At 35.9% G+C, this 23,056-nt stretch overlaps 1 protein-coding gene across 6 annotated transcripts in view; it reads right to left on the bottom strand.

The window, feature by feature from the left end:
* LOC150106916 (oxidation resistance protein 1A-like) overlaps nt 1-23,056 on the bottom strand; it is a 324,024-nt gene that overhangs the window by 156,986 nt on the left and 143,982 nt on the right. For all 6 annotated transcript variants that reach the window (XM_090393372.1, XM_090393376.1, XM_090393375.1 and 3 more), the window contains one exon: nt 9,141-9,238. In XM_090393372.1, coding sequence (XP_090249498.1) covers nt 9,141-9,238 — 98 coding nt within the window. The remainder of the gene's footprint in view (nt 1-9,140; nt 9,239-23,056) is intronic.

Raw genomic sequence — 23,056 nt, forward strand, 5'->3', positions numbered from 1 at the left:
ATTTTCCCAATGTAAAGTTAATTTTTTTTTTAAAGATCAAGTATGCATATTCTGGTGCAGAATATGCTGTCTTACATCAAATGTACAAGAGTTTTATTAGGTATGAACAAATAAGGATAAACATCGATTTAATACGGAGTTAATCCAAAAAATTTCTTTAAACGGTTACAGAATATAAAACTTCCTTAAACGCATGTTTACTTAATTTAAGTTTACACATATTCAGAAGCATTATCTGAAATAATTCGTTGTAAAAAGGTAGTTTTATACTGATCGTAATTGGAAGTAACGTATATTCAATTACCTGGATTTGGATGAAACATTTTATAATCTGTCATACTAAGTTGGAAGTACATTCACTATTTATCCGTCCGTTCTACAGCTTACAATACTTGTCATATGTCATCTCGGATGCAAAGTTGGGACAACCACTACCCTGCCACCAAAAGAACTCATCTGCTCATAAGATCCTTAATATCCCCTCGATAGGTAACTTGTTCTCTAACCTACTTGTGGGAACAATATCGCCCCTCCATATGAGAAACGAACCTCATCACCTATGCCCCAAAATATATATCTTTCTTACCCATCTTAAAAACTAAGCATCCCTTTAATCTATGTTCATATCCAACATTTCAGCTGTCGCGATACAATTTTAGTAACCTGCCGTTGGACCATCTTCATCGTTTTCACCCTTGAATATCTAGGTGACCAAACTAATGCCTTATACAATGTACACAACTTCCTTATTTTGACTTGTCAACGACTGCCTCGTTACGTCAGTAGTTCTGACTGAGAACTTCCGTGACGAGCATTTTCCTCAAACTAACTCCCTATCCGTAATCAATTCAGGTCTTTTTCTAATACGCTTCCTGGGTCAGACTTTAGTATATTGCATTCTATCTCAACCTAATCAAAGTGCAAACATTTTCCATTAGCTAACATTGAACGGGCATCCTCATTTATCAAATTTAAATTCAGAAAAAGGAAAAAAATAAATGAGTGGTCGATATTTTTCGTATGAAGGCGAAAAAATAGCGCCACTGAGTGCTAGTTTAGATTCTTATGGGGAGACAAACCCTTTCTATCAAAGGATACTTAAGAAATCTGCTTGATTCCACAGGACTCGTACACATTTAACCTTCATTTTTGGAAGATTATCACAATAATGACTGCTATAGCTGGTTGAGCAGATTGATAAGTAATTACATCTCGATCAGAATTCTTAGTCTCTGAAACTCAATACTATTGATGCCCTAGAAGAGAACATGTATCACATTTCAAGTCGTCCAGATTTTTTTTTTTTTTTTTCAGAATTCATCTCGTCTATAGTACTCTAGTTCAGAATTAACCAATCTTTTCTGACTCACGTCCAAATTACTACACTATAGAATAATGGCTGGACAAACAATGACTCAGTTTCATAAACAAATGTTCTCAGTAATGAAAGATTCCCATCCTGTAACATTTAGCGATGTTAATTTCTATCCATCTAAGACGGATTGAGTTCCTAATGAGGGATTACTGGCGTATTAATACAGACGGTTCGCCACCGGTGCATTAATACGTAAGGGCGACATTCATGACTGCATCCATGTGTGTTCACGGAGCAGGTTTACCTGCTTGCGGGATGAAAACCCCAGATAAACTGGAAGAAAAACCCTGCTGTCCAAGACCGGCTAACTTGGCCATGGCTGAGGAAGATCCTAGAAATCCTCAACGTCGTCGACGGGAATCGGACCTAGGACACTTCTTCCCAAAGCATATGGTTGCAAAGCTCATAGCCACTTGGCTAACCGCGCGGACATTGCTTGTATTTATCGAACAATAAAAGAGCGTTCAAAGCACCATTTACCGAGGAAGCGAAGGTCACGTGGAATGAGTGTATTACGTCTTTTTCAATTCGATTGTCCGTGAATCCTTAGCTGTTATTAATCAAGCCTCTAGCTTACTACTGAAAAAAATGTTCCACGAAATCCTAAAATATCACGATACAAAAATCATAATGCTAACTTAAAATATTCATGATTGCAGAGGAACACAAACCTCTTATTACTTACCAACGATTCTAATTTCTGGCAAAGCATTCCAAGACCGAAGAAATGCATGTTATTACATGCCTAAAGTATTCCAAGGTTTTCAAGTCGCAATATCAGTTCATAATTGGGGTCGAAACGACATGAACCTACAGAGATTTCTATGACACCAATCAAAACGTTTTAAACTACTTCCTAATACGCATAGTTTTGTTCTGTGTTTCTTTTAACAACAGTGTGGAAGATAATTTTCATTGCCTCTGCTTATTGGTAGTCTTAACTGGCTTGAAATCAGAAGGATTTCCTATTCTTAATCTTTAAGTCAACTCGCAGTAGCAACATTAACTTGCTATATATATATGTTAACCCTTCGTGGATAATTTACATAAAATATTTTCATCTCAAACAGGAATAGTAACTAGTCACTATGTTCTGAACTTTGAATACTTAATATTTTTATTACGAAAGATTGTTTCACCTACACAATTTCGGGAAAGCTGCCTGACCCCCAAGAACATTATGTCCTCGCAGATTCTATTTTTGTATTAAGTCAATGTGGAAGCTTTGCCTCTTGGAATTGAATACTCACTCCATTTTTTTTTTTTGGTTCATCCATATTATTTTCTCTCTCAGAATGACCATTGTCGATTCTGTTTCAGGCTAATTCAAATTAGAGCGAAATATGTCTTGATCTTAGTTTCCGATTAGATTACTTCTCCTCCCAACTTTTTTTTTCATATCTAGAGAGTAGGCAAGGCCTTTATACCCTATCTAGCTTTTGGAGACTGAGTGGGCAGTTCAATCTCCACCGGTAGCCAATCAGAGATAGCTGGCCCATGTCTATCACTGATTATAGGCAGCTACTGATGAGAAGACCAGCAAACAAGTGCTGCCATCTCTTGGTGCCTAACCCTAACAGGATATGTTATTGTCTGAAATAATATGGGTACCAGGGTCGATTTTCTTTAGTTTACGGGACGAAAAACTCCCATGCCAGAGATCAACTAACTCGGGAACCAGTCAAAGATAGGCTTAGAAAAAGTTTCTCCAGTCGGCGACTACACTTGAACCTGCTTCGTGGCCTTACCAGAAATAGATTCGTTTCTTTCAAGCAGAATCGCTCAAGCTACAATGAATCCAGACTTTTCATACTTGAAACTGAAACCTTCTCAGTCCAAGCGATACAACTGATCCTTGAGTAATAATACTTGGACAAATAAGATCAATTTGTGGGACCTATTTAAATTCCACATACAGAGAAAAAACGGAACAAGTTATGTGAGTCGGCAAATCAATATCAAGCCTCTAGAAAACTCAAAAACCCAAATCTACACATGGAAGAGATGTAGAGGGGTTGGATAAAATAATGGAAACGCTAAGATACTTAGAATAGAAATTGCGTTGGCTGGATTGAAAAAAAAAAAAACAAAAAAACTTGGTGGCAACACTGGGTATTCTTGTTTTGTTTACACTCTGTAGTTCTCATGCAAGTGCATTAGTCATTGTACCGAGTGATAATTCGTGTTAATAAAATCGGAAAATGGGAGACTTGTCCAACTTTGAAAGAGGACCAGACTCTCATCGATGATGCAGCTAAACAGACATTAGGTGTATCGAGATCGACAGTTTAAGGTTATGTCTGCATTCACCGATCACGGCAAAGCATCATCGAATAGAAACAGTGGGTGAAAATCAAGAATGACAGATGTTGGACATTGAGAACTGTTTTGAAAATCCCGGGACTACTGCAGCACGGTTAACATTCATCTTGCAGAACCTGTTTCTGTAAAAACTGGTTAAAACCAATATTCACAGTAGAGCTGCAATTGCTAAACCTCTGATTACTGAAAATCATGCTCAGAAGCGTAAACGATGGTGTCATCACGATCGTCAAACCTGAACATTAGAAAACTTGAAACGTGATATAATCAGATTAGTCGTTCTTCACACTTTCCTACATCAGAAAAAGTTTACGCTCGGAGAAGCGTAAACCGAGGACGGTTCTGTGATGGTCTGGGTAGCAATATCGTGGTATTTTGCTAGTCCTATTATTTTTCATAGCAGAATTGCTGCAAGTGATTAATTAGATATTTCGGGTAATCAACTACATCCTATTATCCAAACGTTATTTCCAAACCAAACAATGCAGTTTTCCAAGACGATAATGCTCCCATCCACCCAGTTTGGACTGCACACGCGTGGTTTGAAGAGCATGAAGGTGAACTTCATCTTCCCTGGCCAGCAATCACATTTGGACCACTCTGGTAAGTTTTGCAGACTAGAATAAGAAACAGATTCCCACACTCGTTTTTAAAACAATCTTTAAGAAGAATGGTACAAAGTTCAACTAGAAACTGTTCAAAAACTAGTCCATTCCAAGAAGAATTCAGGCTGTATTGAAGGCAAAAGATGGTCCAACACCATATTAATAAAGAAATATAAACACATTTGATGGAATAACAATTATAGACTGCGCACAATGCATATTTTAAGTGCTGCTTTAGTGGGTGATGGGTATTTAAGATCAGTTACTAATAAAATGGTTATTCGTGTTAGAACACGAAAAATCACTGCATTCAACAAGATGTGTTAGTATTCTATTTCAATATATTAATATTCTCTAATGTAAACAGTCATATCTGTAGTCTTAAGCATATCTCTGAACTCGAAATAACTGATATGAAATAACAGCCGAGTGTTACAATTTCAGCATCCGAAATAGAAGCGAAGATTCATGTAAAACGACATACAGCAACTAATGCATTTACTTAATTTACATTAACGATTGTAGTACGACCTCTCCCAAATGTACAATTCTCCTGGAGCCATGAAGATTTTAATTTAATTATTAATTTCTCCTTAAATGATTTCGCGAGACAAAATTTCCTACTTGAGTTGAACTTCCTCAGATTTTCCTTGGTCTAGGCCGCTTATATTTCGAACACTCAAGTAAAGGAATAAATTCCTATAAATATTTTATTTAAAAAATGCAATGCCTTAAGCGCATCTAAGTGATCCATCGATTAGCTGTTCTAAATTTAATCGCTCGAAATTATTTTCAACAGGATGTAATTAAAATAGTGTAGAACGAAGAAAAAACTGGATTAAAAGTTCTTTATTTCCTCTTATCTGCTTCTTATTGAACGATTATTTTTTACTTTCCAATTGCAATTATAGCTAACAAAACAATATTTAATCACGCTTGTTTCATAATTAGTTTTTTAATTAATATATTTCTGCTTGAATAAATTTACAGATGCGAGAAGGTGATCAACTAAGTATTCCTTTAAAATATTTCACTGCTAATATCAACGCACGTTATTTTTAACGAAAGAATCTAAAAAACTGTTTAAAAAATTCCAAAAATAATTTAAAGATTTTTGAAAAGAAAATAATCTAAAAGAACAGCTACCATTGAATATAGCAACCGGTGTATAAATAATTCCGTTGCAGTTATTAATACTTGAACGGCGCCTTATGTTGAGTAGAGGAGTTAAAGCCTGGTTGTAATGTACAATGATTTGGGTTTCGCTAACGTTAATTTAAAACTGACATCCGCCGCTCTGTCAAATAGTTCGCTCATTGTAGCCGAGATCGGGAGTTGACTAATCACTAACGTATACGCGAGCTGAAGGAGCGAACGGAGTACTTGCAGGTAATGCAGGTCGGCGTGAGAAGTAACCTGTACGTCAAACCACGAGGTCAAGGACAACCTTACAATTCTTAGTCCAAAGCACTTCCATTATTGTTGTTACTCATGCGTGACGTATCGGTTTGCTCGTGCACGCTGAACCAATAAAAATGCGATTTCCAGTGAATATAAGAAAAAAAAAAAAAAATGCAATATACAGAGGTAAATCATTGTATTAAGTTTTCTAGTGAATATCAATACGTTACTTAAAAAAAAATAGGTCTTTAAAATTTGCCAGAAAATAAACTCAAGCAGCATGTATTATGGTTTATGTATTATTTTTTTTTTTTTTTGCAATCTGTGTGTATTAAAGAATTTCGCTAAACCTGTGTGCGCGTGATTGCCATGGTAACTTCAATAAACCAGCTTTTGAAGTTGAATTCATGAAAAATTAACACTGAGTCAACTGATTTTCAAAATTAGTTATACCCTGCATTTAGCGATAAAAAACACGAAGATCAGAGTAAAAGTGTGACCATAAACGGTTAATTAATTCCAACCAGTACTCTTATGTCCTAAGCTGCCTGGTTTGTTACATGTGTTCTTCAGTTGATTTATTTTTTGTGGCTGAAAAAAATCCTGCTAAAAAATCCACGAGATCCGGTAATTCCCTTTTGAAAAAGGTATGTGTCCTCAACGGAACTGGAAACTCTTTCAAATAAACGCGTTGTCGCTATAAAAAGCGGGGTAGGGGAAATAAGGTAGATGATTTTCATCTCTAGGTGTGACTCTGATTAATGAAAGACGAAATGGTATAAATTAAGTGATTTTATAACCCTTATCACTGCTGTACTTTTGTAGCAAGAGTAAGCTTGTTATATATTAGTACAGCTATGTACTTTCCCCGAAAATTTTTTTTTTTTTTTTTTTTTTATCTCCCGAATTCAATTACAGTCGCATTTCATCCAAATTTACATCTTAGAGACGAAGAAAAGCAACAGGCGAGTTTCTGCTTTGTGTAATCAACTAAACTCACAGTTCGCCGACTGACAAAGTTACTGCTTAACACTTTTAGAACAGCCATATTTCATCCCCAAAGCGCACTCCTGCTGACCTTTGGGTTTCGCCATTAGGGAGTTTGTAGTGTTTCCGAATTAGACGGCGTTTACTCAGAGTAAACTCAAATTACTTTCATGGTTCAGCTGGTTTGAGTCCTTTTATCTCTCCTGTCTTGCCACCATCCTGCAGCCGACAAATTTTGTAAGAGCCACAGGAAATTGTATTACTCTGGCGACAGTCTGTGTGGCGCCTTGCGTTTACTCTAAGGAGCAAGAGCAAGTAAACGACGCTCGACAGTCAAATTCGCTTCGCAGTGGATCTAGAAAGCTTTTCTGATAATTCGCCCATCATGAGCATGTGGTGCGAAACAGCCTACTCCCCACCAGGTCTTGAGGTTTCCTATTATCCCAGTTCGTAAGCGAACAATGGAAAATGTCACTAGTTAAAAGATCCATTGCATAATCTCATCGTAATGTTAAGTTGTGGCGCCATCTGATGAATAACAGAAGAACTTTCGATTGCGCAGTCGCAGACATTTACTTATACTGAAAACATATGGCTTGTGATTGAAGACTTGAATAAATACGTTCGTCTGGAATATAAGAAATGGAATTCTAATAGAAACAAAAAAAAAAAATGCAAGGTAATATCTTTTGGAATGAATGATCACAGAATTCTTTAGTCGAATGCTTTAATATCATTACTCCAAGATTTTAAATGCTACGCATTTTTTTATTTCAAATTTTCCACTCAATCATGGTTCGACACTCCAGGATTAATTAAAAGCCATCATAAAGTAGTAAGATAGCATCAAATAAGCTAGTTTGTTGCGATTCAATGTCATTTTCCGACCTATATTTAGAAACCAAAAATAATCGATAGTAAAATTTTGAAAACGGGAAGTTTAAGGCTGACACACACTTAAACATTTCCCGTATTATAAATTATGTGAGCATAAAAAGAAAAATAAAACAAAACAAAAAAAAAATGTTCTCGTCGGAGAGGTGATAAAATTCATAGCAGTCGTCAAGGGAAGCCAATAGGAGCAGTCAGCTGCATATAACAAATCATCGAATGGTAGAGCCGTCATCCAAGTTAATCCCAACGGCAATAGTAACGCCTGGTTTGCGCCTCACTAGAGATCCGCCAACAACTGATATACACGTGCCTACTAGGGCACAGCGTCCGGTCGAACGCTAACGTTACACAGCGTTCTCCGGTAAGAGAAGGTTACGAGATGGGCGAGTTGAAAGAATACGCAGCTACTATTTGTCACAAGCGCGTTAGCTTGGAGAAAAAGGGATAAACAATATAAAGGAATGACAGGGAGGTCAAATATATGAAAGGAAAAAAAAAATCCAAAATAATTCCAGTGGATGCTCTTCGTCTGTTATATTTTTCCTCCTTTCTTTGCAAACTATTCAAAACTAAAGACGTCTTGAGACATCTTTCCGTTCAAATGCTAAGCGAAGTTTTGTTAGCTGCAGATTTTGCTCAGCTATCATTGCATTTTACCCAACGAAGAACATAAAATTACTTCCTCTGTACCACGCGCCTAGTTAAATATCACCATGGCAACCACTTTAGTGGCCTGTATGTTGCCTATCAAAACAGCTGTAGAGCATTTTTAAATGCACTGATTTTATTATTCTCTTTCATTTACCACCCAGCAATCTTTTGTTATTGTTCTAAATTGTCCTCGTGTTTCGATTAAAAAACTAATCTCCTCAAAGATAGCAATAAAAAACTAGGTTAACATACGTTTGCATAAGTTATCCAGTCTCAATTTAAACGACTATATTTCCTTCTGCTTGTGGTATCTGTTCAACATCTCGCTCCCATTCCACGTGTATTTAATTCCTTCCCAGTTTTTCTTTCTTATCCTCGATGGCGTTATAAGCGACTTTCCGCACTGATGAGTGAGTCGCCAAGTCGACCACAAGGGGGTTCAAAGAGCACACACGATTTCCAAGCTTCATCGAGGATTAGATAGCGAAACATCTCCCAGATGCTTTACGGTGCAGTTATTAGAACGCGCATACTGCTACGTCTCGACCAAAGGTTTCCGGTGAGGTTAATACGTTGTGGAGGGTAGCCACAATAATTAACGGACTTAATAAAAGATCTTCGTAGCGCTTTAACGTGAAAAATCTCAGTCACAGTTAAATGAGGCAAATCGTGAAATTCTTCATCCGTCTTGCGCATGCGTTAAGAGTGTCTAGGTCAGATTTAAGATATTCGGAGTTGATTACTTGAAGTCACAGGCTTTGATAAATTTAAGAATTACGAAAATACAAAAAAACGTTTAGAAAATATGCAGGCTTCAGAACTGTGGAGAGATCAAGATCGACAGTTAAATGCGAGAAAATTGAACTTATATTAAGTACTTGAAGAATATTTTGAAGGCGACTTACCACATATTCAACTGTTCCTTTAGGCTGAGTGAGAGCCCTGGTTAAAGGTTTTTTCTCAGTGGGTGAAGTTTTGATCTGTTCCGATGGAGCAGTCCTTCCTGAGAATAAAAACAGCAAAAAATCAGATTAAATAAGAATACTTGTTTAACAGTTTCCCAAGTTATATATTATGTTGTTCCCTCCCGATTTCGACCTGAGCGCAAATCCGTATCACTCATGGGATATGAAATAAAATGCGAGCCAGTTACAAATTCATAGTATGTATAAACAAAAAAAAATAATCAGTCAAGATACTAAAAAGAGAAAGAACTAAGATGATCATAAAGGTGCATTTCGCAATACAATAAACTCTCGATTTAACGGACATAATTTGACAAATAAATACAGATAATGAAATAATTAATAAAAAATAAATAAATACGATGATTAATCGGAAGCGATCGGCAGTGTTTATAAATTGCGTCTTCGGATACATTCGTGTACAACATTGGCTAATGGCTGGACCAAGTTACTGAACCAGAATACGATTTCAAAGGTTTCGAAACCTCCGGATTTCTATGAAACTTTGATGCGAGCTGGTGATAATGGGCGACCCAGGCTACCAAATTCTCAGCTAGGAAGAGAGTGCTGAAGATGTTCTACGAGGCGATTAGGAGGTTGACAATGAGGATGAAGAAGCGGTTCCAGCTGGTCCGAAACTATCGGTGGTTAGAAAACACATGGACAACATCATCTCCTTCATAGACGCATCTTCAGATCCAAAGGCGATTGCTTATTAATATTTTCGCAACTTCGATCGTTAATTATTAAGAAACAGTATAATATACGTGGAAAGCAACTGAAACCCGATACTTTTTTCAAATCAATCCTCAGTAAAATGTTATTTACATAAAATGTTCTCACTGTACCTGAAAACGTTTTATTTTCAATACTATTCCTAAGATTCGCGATTTAACGGACTTCCGATTTACGGACAACTCTTAGCACCCAATAGTCCGTTAAACTGAGAGTTTACTGTAGTAGCATTCTTCAATAAGGATATTAGCACGCCAAAGAAATTTAGAGGACTGTTTTGAGATGCATTTCATAAAATGCGTGAGCATCTTTTATTCCGAATTTTAGTGAACTTGAGTATACATCTTCACTAATGTTTTCGAGCTATCTCAAAAAAAACATCGTTTAAATTCGACCATCTTTGGCGAAAAGGGGTAAACTATTAAATAGTAATACTCTGTTCTCGCTGGATAGAATTTTACGAAATTATACTTCTATTAAAATCAGATATACAAAATTTTAGTCTGGAGTAAGTTTAAAGCAAAACGAAAAAAAAAAAGTATGCTATCCACAGCTTCGGCTATTAATGAAAAAACGACTGTCAATACCTTTCCTACGCGAATTATATCACATAGCTATTTGTAGTGAAAATATTGATATTTAGATAATCAAATAAGTTAACGCAAAAAAAAACTACACATATTCATCTTCAGCTTGTTCTTTTCAATATCCCCCCCCCCCCGGCTAACTTCCATTGTAATGAGCTTGTTAGGTCTATAAATAAAGACATAGGAATATTAAAAAAAGTAAAGAAATTACTAACAAAGCAATAAAAATTGCTGCTTTTATTTCTTTGTTGGTAATTTCTTCCCTTTTTTTTTATATTCCTAAAGCGGCTCAATGTTTCCCCTTTTTTTTCCTTCTTCGGCGCCGCTCTTAATTTAGCAGCCAAAAGGAGTCACGGGAAGCTATTTTCAGCATCATCAGCGATGAAAGATGTCGCGTTACATCTGTTGGCATCCGTTATACTTGCCGGGAATAGAGAATCACCAGATCTAACAGGTATTATTGCAATCCTTAACAGCGGGATCTCGTGGAAGCTTTCCCACCTGGGGAGTTAATTCCCTTACGAGACTTATTACAAATGTAATGGGTAATGCTTCCATCTGTTCTGAAAAAGAGTAGGAAATTACAGCGAATTTTTCAGGTGACTAAAAATTCACCTGCTCTTTCTTTACTATTGCTGTCTTAAATATCTGCATGTTGGAATGTTTCAGATTTGTTCCAAAGACAGGTCGTCTATGATGTTCACTGTCTCTTAAAATTTCTAGTATTAATGCAATTTATGAATATAATTTTCGAAAAAATCATCTTTCGAAAATTATATTCATAAATTGCATTAATATTCGAACCTAGTTCTTTCCAATTAAAGAGCATCGTTTACCGACTGTGCAACAAATAATTTTAAGTGCTAAAACACTTTATCTCGTCAGTTTAATCTCTTAGTCTGCTTTATTTGGACAAAGGAAAACTATCTTTCAAAGCACTATGCAAAAAAAAAAAAAAAAAGAAAAAAGAAGTAGTATATTATGATGTAGGTCGATTGGTATTTTAGAGAGTGATGGGATCATTTATGTATAACCGTGAAGTTTCTATCAAATCCAGATTTATTTGGTCACTACATCCAGGTCCTTGATAATCACACCTAATCCATTTTTCTTATGACTATTCTTTTAGACTCGTATCTCTGAAATTAAATATGGAAATAGATAACAGAATCAACAAAGTTGGTATAGTAGGAAGTCAACTGAATAAATGTATATGAAATAAGAGAAATTAACAAAAACACTAAATTAGCTGTATACAAGACAGTGTTCTAACCAATTTTAATGTATGGATTGAGAGCTGGGTTAGAAATAAAACACTTGACCAAAGACTGGATACTACAGATATGAGAGTCCTGAGAAAGATTAGGAGCATGAAAAGATGGCATCAATGGCAATATCATATTAAAAACGAGGATATTAGGGAAGAACTTGGCATTGTCAGCATCCAGGAATGCGTTAGCGGAGCTAATCTCAGATGGTATGGTCACTTAAACAGAATGGGAGAGGAAGGATTTGCAAAACAACTGTTCTTTGCCAGTTTAGCAAGAAAAAGACCCAGATGTAGATGGATTGATGCGGTAAAAAGTGCCTTCGAAGATAGAAATATAAGATCTGATAATATTGGAGTCTTGACGGGTAACAAATTGATTTGGAGGAAAATTGCAGATAGGAAGTTAGTAATGATTTAAGTTTTTCATGCAGTACATATCCTGTACATCCCTTGAGGGTACATAGCAGGAATTTGATGATGATCATCTCTGAAAACTGTACACAATCTTTTGCACTCAGTCACTTTAGACAGGCTTATTTCCCTCTCCGATATTTATGAATACCATCACCAAGGAATATCCTTAGCCCAGTCGGTAACGCGAAATTCTTTACTTGGGCAAGACCAATTCCAATCCCACCTAGTCAGAAACATGAGGGCACTGGCTGGAATCATAAGAGGTGCAAAAGCTTTCCGCCCAGAAAATCGCGATTTCGTAATCTCAAAATGGCATGTTCAGACGCCGTCAGTTTGCCTAAGTTAACAAGACATGACATCTGCTCTCGCAGCCGTAGGTTGGTTTGTCTTTTCTGTCGAATGAAAAACACGATCGTCAAAGTAGATAAATCAACAAGAAATGAAAGATTTTTTTTAATTACAAATATTCTTTATGTTGCGGATGGGGGCATCGAACCCAGAGACATTTTTTCCAACAAACGGATGTGCGTAGCCTTATACTTGCTTGATGGACATTTACGTGAGAAACCCCCATATCACATTTATCGAAAACTAAATAAGAAAAATGTCCTTCAAACGGCATAAGAAAAGCATGAACTTCATAATATTTTAATGCAATTTTCTGTGACCAAATTATGCACTTTTTTAAAATAAAACTATCCAAAATGATTAAATTATAAAATCTGTGAAAAATATAAGGATAACAAAATATGATTTGGTGTTAGCAACTTCGATGAAAAATATTCCACTCTCCTAGAAGCACACGTATTAAATCAAAAAGGAACAGAACCAATAAAAAAAAGTAAACCCTAAGGAGCTGTTGCATACTCAAGTCCACCCACCTTACTTCCCCGGAGACTGCAGAAACAGAAGCTTCCGTTCACTGGCTGTTACAAGGGACGAGGTAACCTTGCCTGTCGAGTGAAGGTGAACAATCGCAGAGACGGACCGCACCGTTTCTATCCCAGTATTGATTTCTATGGGGGTGGCGAGACTTAATATTGACGGCAGTAGCCAGACAATTTCGGGAGACACGCCATAGGGCCTCCTCATATAGCATAGAGACAGAGATATTTCTCTTACATAAATATGGGATTACATAGCGTGAAGTACTGTATCGGAAAATATGATTGCACCTTGACGGAAAACGCAGAGATAATTATATAGGTACGATAATAGGCATGCCGTCAGCATTTTAATAAGACCCAGAGATTCGCAAGGTAGGCGTGGATTCCTCGTTTGCTGTTTTTGATGTATATACTCAGAATTCAATAATATCAATAGAAGTGCATTTGTATAAATAAACTGTCGTATTCTATTAAAAAACGTGACATTCACAACAACAATCAAAATACTGAGACTTTGTTATTGTACATAGTTTCGTCATTAAAATGGTTTAGTTATAATGAAAAATAAATGTTCTTGGCGTTTTGCCAATAGGTGAACAAGGTAAACCATTGTACAGTAGCATATCAACTCCATCTGATTGGTGTTAACATTCTTAACTTTCTCTGTACACTAGAGAATTATATCGATTAGTTGAATTTTCGTTGCTATTCCCCTTGTTTTGGGAGAGAAGTATACGATGTATCACAAATTTACACCACTTAAACTTTCAAGTTGTACCGTCGTAAAAATCTGTGGGTTATTATTTAAAACTTAAATCTGGAAGAAGAAATTAAACATAACTGGATAATAATATGAAGATCGGGTCGATGGTGATTTCAGATGAGTCTTAAAAACAAGCCGAAGACAACAACACGAGTTGGGGAAAATCGTTATGCATTTGGTTTTCACCAAATGCATAACGATACATCAAAAGGTAGATATGAAACCATGAAAACAAAACAGATTTTGGAAGGTGATGGATTTAAAGATCATAAAATGTAAAATTGTGAACACAAAAAAAAATAGTATAGAAAACCGGCCGGTTAATATTATATGACGGTGTGCTGGCCGTTTTGGAAGATCGTCATTAGATAAAGGATAAGAAAGATAGTTATGAGCTTGTGTCATTTTCTGGATATTATAGTGAGAGTAGCTTGAGAATAAGGATGAATAGTTTAATTTCCAAGCGAACGAGTTAGGGTCTTTGTGTTTATGGCATATTAAGTAGTTTTGGGGGATAAAGATTGAGCATAGAGAAACCCATAATAAGGAACTCTGTATCTGGGGTGTTTCAATTGTATGGCATGTAAATATTTCAGTGGTGGGATTTTTGTTAATATTGCTAGTGTCATGGGCGTCCGCAGAAGAGGAAAATGGGGCACTTGCCCTCCCGGGATCTACTTGTAAAAAAAAAAAAAAAAAAAAAAAAAAAAAAAAAAAAAAAAAAATTAATTTTTATTAAAAATTATTTCCCCCAGGAAAATTTTCTGCGGACGCCCATGGCTAGTGCGATTGTTTCGTGAGGGGATATTGCAACTCGGTAATGTTCAGTTAAACGTAATTTTAATGAACGAATGGTAGATTCAATTAATAGGTACTGCATTCGGGTTGGCAGTTAAATTTGTAAATATTATGCCATAGTAATATATCGATGACACGTTGATCAATTTGAGACACATTTTTGTTCCATTATGTTGCTATAAATGATACGAATAAAATTCAAACTTGAAACGGATCAAACTCCATCCAGTTTGAGTGGAATTTAATATTAGATGGCATTATTTTGTTAGATTTCAACAAAAACGATCGACTGAAACAAAATCGAATCTCACTGAGATTCTCACGTGTCCTAAATCGCAAATTTTTTCAACTTCCATGCAAACTAAAGAGCACAGTTATTGCAATGCATATTTTCAATGCGTTTTGCTTCTGGCAAAATATTCCGATAGAAACAAAAATGGAGTATCGCCACACATTTTTGTAAGCATTCGAAATACGAGTAAAATCAGAATCAACTTGTGTGCGAACAAGAACTACATATAGGTGCTTAAAAACATTTCGCTAAACTACTTCGAAATGGATTCATATTAAAACATTAATTAAACCGTATATGCAGATTTTAAAGCTTATGATACATAGCTGCTTAATATTCAGCAGCGTCTTTCAATCGAAAGACATATGCTCAAGGAGTGCAATCATCCATATTTATATTCTGGGTTTCCAGAATATAAATATGGATGAAATACATCCTAAAATACAGATAGCATCAGATCTATACGGTACATGCACACGCCCGTTTTCAAAGCAGGTGAAAATTAACTACTTACATGAATCTAATGGGAAAGAATTTCTTTAACAGTATTCCACTTTTTTTCTTCAGCAATTTAAAAAAAAAATCAAATGCTTACAGGTGGCTTATTTTACTCAGATCTGATTGCCAAACTCAGTAAATAATTCGAAGTAAATATATTAAGCAATACCATTCGTTCTCGGTGTAAGCGAGTATAAATATATTTTTAATTTGGAGAAAATGCGCTTTCCAACTTCAAATCCTTGAACTGGTTATATTGCAGCATTGGATAATCACTGAATTTAGTATTCAACCATCCTATGTGGATCAGAAAAAGCTTTTCATTAAATGTTACAATACTTTATGTAATGGTTGTGGTGGCCTTTTGAGTACACAAAACAAATTTAAGAACTTTAAAGTCAATCACATCCATGTCTAGATTTTCTTTATTCCCAATACGATTATACAACTTTATGTAGATTTTAAATGATAAATTTTGATAAAAAGAAATACAAAATTCGATAATTTTTCATCTTCAATACAGAAGATGATTCACTAGGCACCTTCCATCCTATATAATAAGAGACTACAATCATAAAGGTTGGCTTCGCTAATGACACCCAACAAGCTATTTACCCTTTTATTACAACAATAAATTGAACTTAAAAATAGGACATCCACGGAAGGAAAATAAATTTACATAATTGTATGCAAAAACGTTTGATGGTAAATACTTAAAGGGATGACATCCGAATGATTATACATTAATAAGTCACGTTACGCGAATACAAAAAAGGTGATTACAATGAAGACAAAGTCCAATGTATTTCAGACGCCTAGCTATACTATTTGCATTCTCAATGTGTATAATAGCGCTCGCGGATATTGTGCATACCGCGACTGCAAACATGCATAGAATGCTTCTTTCGCATATGATTAATCTTGTAATAACGAATAAATTACTTCTTGCCATATACAGAAAGTGTACAAAGTGAAAACTTGGCTAGTTATAGAAAAGTAGTTCAAGAGAGGTGATAAATGACACGCCTTGGCATGTGTTTACTGAAAATTTTATGCTCGCAGGCCTCACCTATCAAGTGAACTGTCAAGTCTTGTTGGTTCAACGGATAAGCATATTCGTTCTTCAATCAATAGGTCTTGGGTTCGAATCCCACCGGTATAGATGTACGTTATCCTGCTTATTTGAGACGTCAAGTACTTGGAGAAAAGTTCCATTATTTAATCCTTAAATCCACCTATATCGATGCACTGCCGGTGCCTTTTATCGGGAGGATTCGAGTAAAAATTATGGACAGCAGTCATAATATAAACTGTCGCTTTTTACAATGCAAGGGAAATGTTTACTATCCAAACTTAACGTATACTTTTAAAATTTGAAAACAAATTACTAAAACCATCAAGACTTGTCCAGAAACCTCTTGATTTCTTTATTCTATTGTTTAATCCTTTTAGTCTTTGCAGATGATTGACCTAAGATGTGACATCTTGATTTATATTTGTACGTAAGTGAGTTCTCACATTTTTGCATTTTGATCTAGCAATAAACGTCAGTATTCTGGTGAGCGCCGTTTCTCTATTGCACAAATATCACACCTGATGTTTACAACCTCTAAAGATTTCTAAACTTGAAGCTATACAGAAGCTTTTTATTTTCATGAAAAAGTTTAAAGCTAGTGGCTCAGAACAGTTCAAACATACTGTTGATATTTCAATAGTGATATTAGACCAAACCCGTTTTGAAAATAGAGGAACTTCAGATAATAAAATACCATTTGATACATAAAATTATATTCTGTATTACCAGAAGTAATTCTACTTTTGATCTCGCCAGATCATTGGCTTTGTAAATGGTAGTTTTTTTTGTTTAATAGTTAAGCCACAATCTAGTTGTGACTTGCAGTAAAAACACAATTATTCCAGATTATCTTGATATGTATTTTCGTTCATTAGTCTTTCCTTTGCACACCATTTCGAAATGCAATGTACGTTGTCGTCCGAAAGCCTATCTGTACCCATAAATCCATTCTGGGTGGACAGATTTTGATGAAATTTAGTATTCGGGATCTAAGGATGGGAGAACTATTTCGGTTTTTGTTTATTAGCACATGCTTAGTACCAAAATCATGCAAAACAATTAAAGATGTTACTGCACAAATGAAATGTACAAGGACTTAACGAATAATGAGAATCACGCACAGTGTCGTTACGCATTTCATATAAGGCATAAATTCATTAAAAGGGATGAATTTTCTGTCCAAGCTTCTGTGGAATAAAAAAAAAAAATTTAGCGTTAAAAGTTGTAAATAAATATTAAGTTAAAGTTAATTATATTTTAGAGTACAGCGAGGGAGTAAAGATGAAATTAGTCCGAATGAAAAAGTATTAGCTTGATTGTAATTATCAATATAATAAAACGATTTTAAGACGGATGTTTCCGTGTTTCTATGGCAATAAGTTACGTTTATATCTAGTAGATAGTAATAATTTTTTCTCACTATTTAGCTCGCCAAAAGATCTGGTTGAATTAGATTAAGACTGATTCTGTATTGACAAAGAGAAGGAAGGCGGGAACAGGCTCTCTCATGTAGTCCTCATTAATTGATCGATTCATTTGATAATGCAACTCCGGGTTTCTTTATTCTCTCGTTAATGAAACCGGGGTGAATTAACTCATCTAAATACGAACTGCATTTTATGTGATCCTTGGACTATGTCCTTATCTGTTTTCATTAAAACGATGTTTATTCCGTGCTAATCAATTGTATATTCCCACAGGCGTAACAGAATCAGTCAGGAATCAAGTACATAAGACTCGAAAGCAAGTTGACGGCAAGTAAAAACAGAAAACATATACAGAGACCCATATGAAACGACGATTGAATGGAATTAGATTAATAAGGACCCCCCAAGAGATAAAACGGACTGACAAATGGCCTGCAATGTAGAGTAGATACCACGCTATGCCAAATCAGCTTAAACACTGCGAAGTGTCACCACCTTTTATTAGAATTTTAATATGATAACGCGATTTATTTTACAATGTTATTAAAAATCAAGTTACTCAGAAAACGAAGATAAAATCGTCAAATACAACTACGTAATCTAGATGGCATATATTCCTGACTGGAATAAAAAAAAATGGTCAGATCAATATTTTCTTTTGAAATACTTAATACACGCTAATTACTACGGCAAGATCAAACGCTTAATTTTATCGCTTACTCATCGGAGATGCTGCCTATCAGTCATTCCGGTGTACATGCCGTATACTCATACACACCATCGTTGATGTGCACAGAAAGCGATACTATCAGAAAATCGATCGCAAAGTAAACACACGGCACATATCTATGAATGCTAAAAATCAGCCAGAGAAGCAGTAAGTTTACTCAGATTTTTTTTTTTTACTGAAATACGTGTTCTGATGAAAAGATAGTCTCACCGTAAAAGAAGATGATAATTCTATGGATCTTCCACTGATATCAATTTGATGGTGCGGTCTGTTGCGTGCAGTATTACGACATTGAAACATCCAATATCATGGCAGGCACACGTAGTTGCTCCTGTAGAGTGGCTTCCTGCTATAGCACTATAGCATGGCAACAGTGTCACATTTCAAGGGGAGGATTGCTCATTGAATGATAAAAGAATGCTCACACAATGGGATATAAATATTCAACAGTTAACAACGATACCGGAGAAATGTTCGCGCGCTTATTAATACAGGCAATGCATTCACATCAAAAATATTGAGAGGAGGAAAAAAGAATCAAATTTTACAGAATATAGCTATATCGGTTACAGTGACGTAACAAGAATTGTTCGGTTAAGGGAGCAAGAATTGGAAGCATTTCAGAAGACTGCGCACATCTTAGAAAAGTATACTTAAAATTTTTCTCCAAGAAATTTAACACTGCATATGTATAAGCAATGTAACTTGGATAAGTGATTTGTTATCCAGATATGTTAAAGAATTGAAGGTACAAGATTCTTAACCCTGTTCAGGCACATTCAATGACAAGTATTATTTCAACTACCTCCCTCGCAAAAAACCTAAGCAAGCTAGTTCACCGTAATATATTGCTCTCCATCAGGAGCCTCCTCAGTCGGCATCGACCATATCCCTTAGGTCCGGGTTCGAATTTAGGACGCAAAGAACCATTATAAGGCTATTCAACCGAAGCCCAGTTGGCTGGTGATATGAACGATACAATAGACAAGATACAATACACTAGCTTAACTATTTCAACTGACAACCGAGGGTGATTTAGCCGCTTTCATACGGAGGTGGCAGAGTTTTTCCGCAGCCACCGGTTTCATAACTCCGCAATTCAAAGTAACTCTTCATCCAGTACCTGACACCACAGAGTGTGCTCCAAATTACTCTGCTTGTTATAACTAAGACTAGGGAAGCCAGTAGTATAGAGCTGTTAATTGTATGCCACCCCCACGATCAGTTTACGGGATGAAAAATCCTGCTACCTCCGTATGAAATATTTCATCTCCACCTTAAAAAGGCTTAAGAAAAAGAATGGTGATGTCCTAAAGGAGATTCGAACAAGCCTTCCAATCGAAGAAAAAAATTATCGTCTTCATGATGCAATGCTCTAATGCGATGGAAGCCGAAAATAAGTATTACGTTGAAAAGGTGAGATTTATTGTTACCAGAACAGTAACTGTTACACGAAATTTAGTAATAGCTATTCAAAATTAAGAGGATATTGAATCCAACATTATTTCAAAGCCGAATAGAGAAACTACAAGAGTTTCGGCGGATCCAAGCGTAAGCAAACCTTTCATGACGGAGGCAACTCATAGTAAAGGTGGGGCAAGCTCCTATCACTATCCTTAGTATTTACCATGATGTAAAACACATCTCCGTTAGGAGATGTATGATGTTATACATTATGGGGGGGGGGTGTCACTACCCAGGCGGTTTCGACCTTTTTAGAGGTCTCGTCAGTGGGAGCAAGACCCAGATGTGTAAATACTCAGGTTGTAGTGATGCAGAGCTTATACTTTACATAAGAGTTTCCACAAAAGGTGTCACATCACAAAAGGCACCAAGAATTACTGAAATAAGAGAGCCAAAAGGCTGCACTTCGGCGATGCACAATTATTCAAATTAAGTGGATATTGAATCCAACATTATTTCAAAACTATTACTTTAGTAATGGCAATATTTACGTAATGGATAGTCTTAAATTACAATGTACAGTGGTTAAGTAATCGTAGTTAGTAATGGGTTTGTTATGAGCATGGTTTAAATATTCCAAAGTGCCTTTGAAATCTAAATGCGACACTAAATTAAGGACCTTAACAACTTTTCAGTTTGAGATTAATTTGCAGTCAGCTCTTTCACGGTCACGTAAAATCTTTGTGTTCTACCCCATTCCTCACTTATCCAAATTTGATATAATAGCAATCCACTTTCTTTTTTAATTTTATCTCACTAAGCTTCGAGAACTTTGCATAAAAGCCTGGTTGTAGGACAAGAATCTAAGACTTGACATTCTTCGAAACACATTCATGATAACATCATCAATCAAGAAACTTTGGAAAGAGGAAGGAAGAAGAAACAGACAGCGAAGGAAAAACAAAACCAAAGCGGCAAGGATTTTCTATGATCCCAAACAGCGGAAGATAAACCCTTCGACGATACAAAATCCCACAATATTTAAAAAAGGCCTGCCTGTAAAGCGATCTCCCACAAAAAAATGAATATACATATTCATTCATTATATTGCTGAGTTGTGTCTTCTTTCACTACGCCTTATTCCCGCTTCCTATGCAGGGTCCGCGTGTTACTTAGATGCAAGTACTTATTAGTACCACTCCCAACCGACCTGTCGCCTAGTCGGCCGCTGGGGGGGGGGTATATTTTTGGCTGTAGAAGCGTATGTTCACGGGGCCGGTTTGCCTGCTTGCGGGATGAAAAACGCCAGATAAACTGGCGAAAAAAAAAAAAAACATACTGCCCGCGCCCAAGACCGGCTAATTTGGCTATGCCTGAGGAAGATCCTCAAGTTCCTCACGTCTTCGACGGGAATCGAACTTGGGACACTCCTTCCCCAGGCATATGGTTGCGAGGCACAAAGCCACTAGGCTAACCGCGACTGACATATTGCGGAGTTATGTAACTGAGGTCCAACAGTAGGGATGTCAATTTACATTGTCTGGGTCTGAAACTATAAAATGGAAATTGTTCAAATAATTTTACATATTTAAAAAAATCAGAAAACAAAGGATTGCCATCTAAAGAATATCTGAAAAATGTGACCAATTCACTGAGATTTATATTACCATCTCTTTCGTTTTAAACAGTTTTACACAAGAAGCTATAATTCTGACATTGTTACACATGCTTGGTTCTAGATTAATCAGATAGAAATGGTCAGAAATGGATTTTACAGTCAAATCTAATCAATCTGATGCTAAATGTTTGACAAAACTGATTAAGGCTAAGTTTGATTACATTCACACGATTTTTTTTTTTTTTTTAACTTTGCAAAGTTTGTAAACTTACCTATCACTCAATCTTTTCAATTAATCTGAAAATTTGTACGGTACTTAAATTTTATAATCAAAATGCATCACAGAAAATACAAGACAGTCTATACGATGGCTAAAGAATTTTAATGGCATGTAAGTCTTAAATTATATTCATCATTATAAAATGTCGAGGCGTAGTTCCAATTTAGCATGTTTTACAAATACAGTTTCTCGGTGTTCTTCTGAAAGACTTCAGCAATGCATTCATATGAAATTAATCTTATAATGTACAATATGCTCTAGTCAATTTATTATTATTTTTTTTTATTTGTTCCACAGTTTTAGATGGCCATTTAAAACTAAGCAAACAGCCAAGTTTTATTGTTCACGAATACAACTACACAAAGCATAAATTATTGCATGTACCAGCACTGGCGAGTAGCATCAGTGATTACAGTCGAATGCTCCTTACAACTACGTGCGAAAAATAAGCAATCTAAGCTACCAGTTTATCTCTTGATGTTGGTCTTTACGTGATATGTAAGATGTAGAGTTGATATGGAGACTAAAGTTAAATAAGGATATCATTTCGCTATACGAAACCCGATTATATCATGCATGGAATTCGCAATAGCATGAATTATATGGATCAAAGACCTGAGAGTGAGCAATATATGGTTCGCAATTGGCATTTTCAGCAAGTGTGAAGGGACTCGGGGGAACAGCAGCCTATCTGAAAATTTTCAAATTATGCAACATTTACTTTTATTATGACAATGAAATTACCAAATTGCATTTTACTATACCTGTCAAAGATTTCCTAGCAATTCCAAATTGTTTTAACAGCACTTCTGATTTTGAATCAGCTATGTTTGACTCCGCTAAATTACTGTCAGCTGTAGAATTGTTCAAATACACGATTTGGGCAATACTGGAAGACGAGACATAATATGCTTCAAAAAAATGCAACCAATCGACAGATCTAAAGAAACCCAGGATGCGTCTTCACCTTTCAAAGCATTTGATTAATCTGAAACAAAGCTAAGCATCTTGACCGTGTCCAGTTATTGGTCAATCCGAACCCGAGGTTGGATGGTTTTAGACTAATTCTCACCCAATA

This window comes from Typopeltis vanoorti, chromosome 5, assembly GCF_054136105.1.
Source record: "Typopeltis vanoorti isolate ZY-2024b chromosome 5, IOZ_Tvanoo_1.0, whole genome shotgun sequence".
NCBI classification, from domain to species: Eukaryota; Metazoa; Arthropoda; class Arachnida; order Uropygi; family Thelyphonidae; genus Typopeltis; species Typopeltis vanoorti.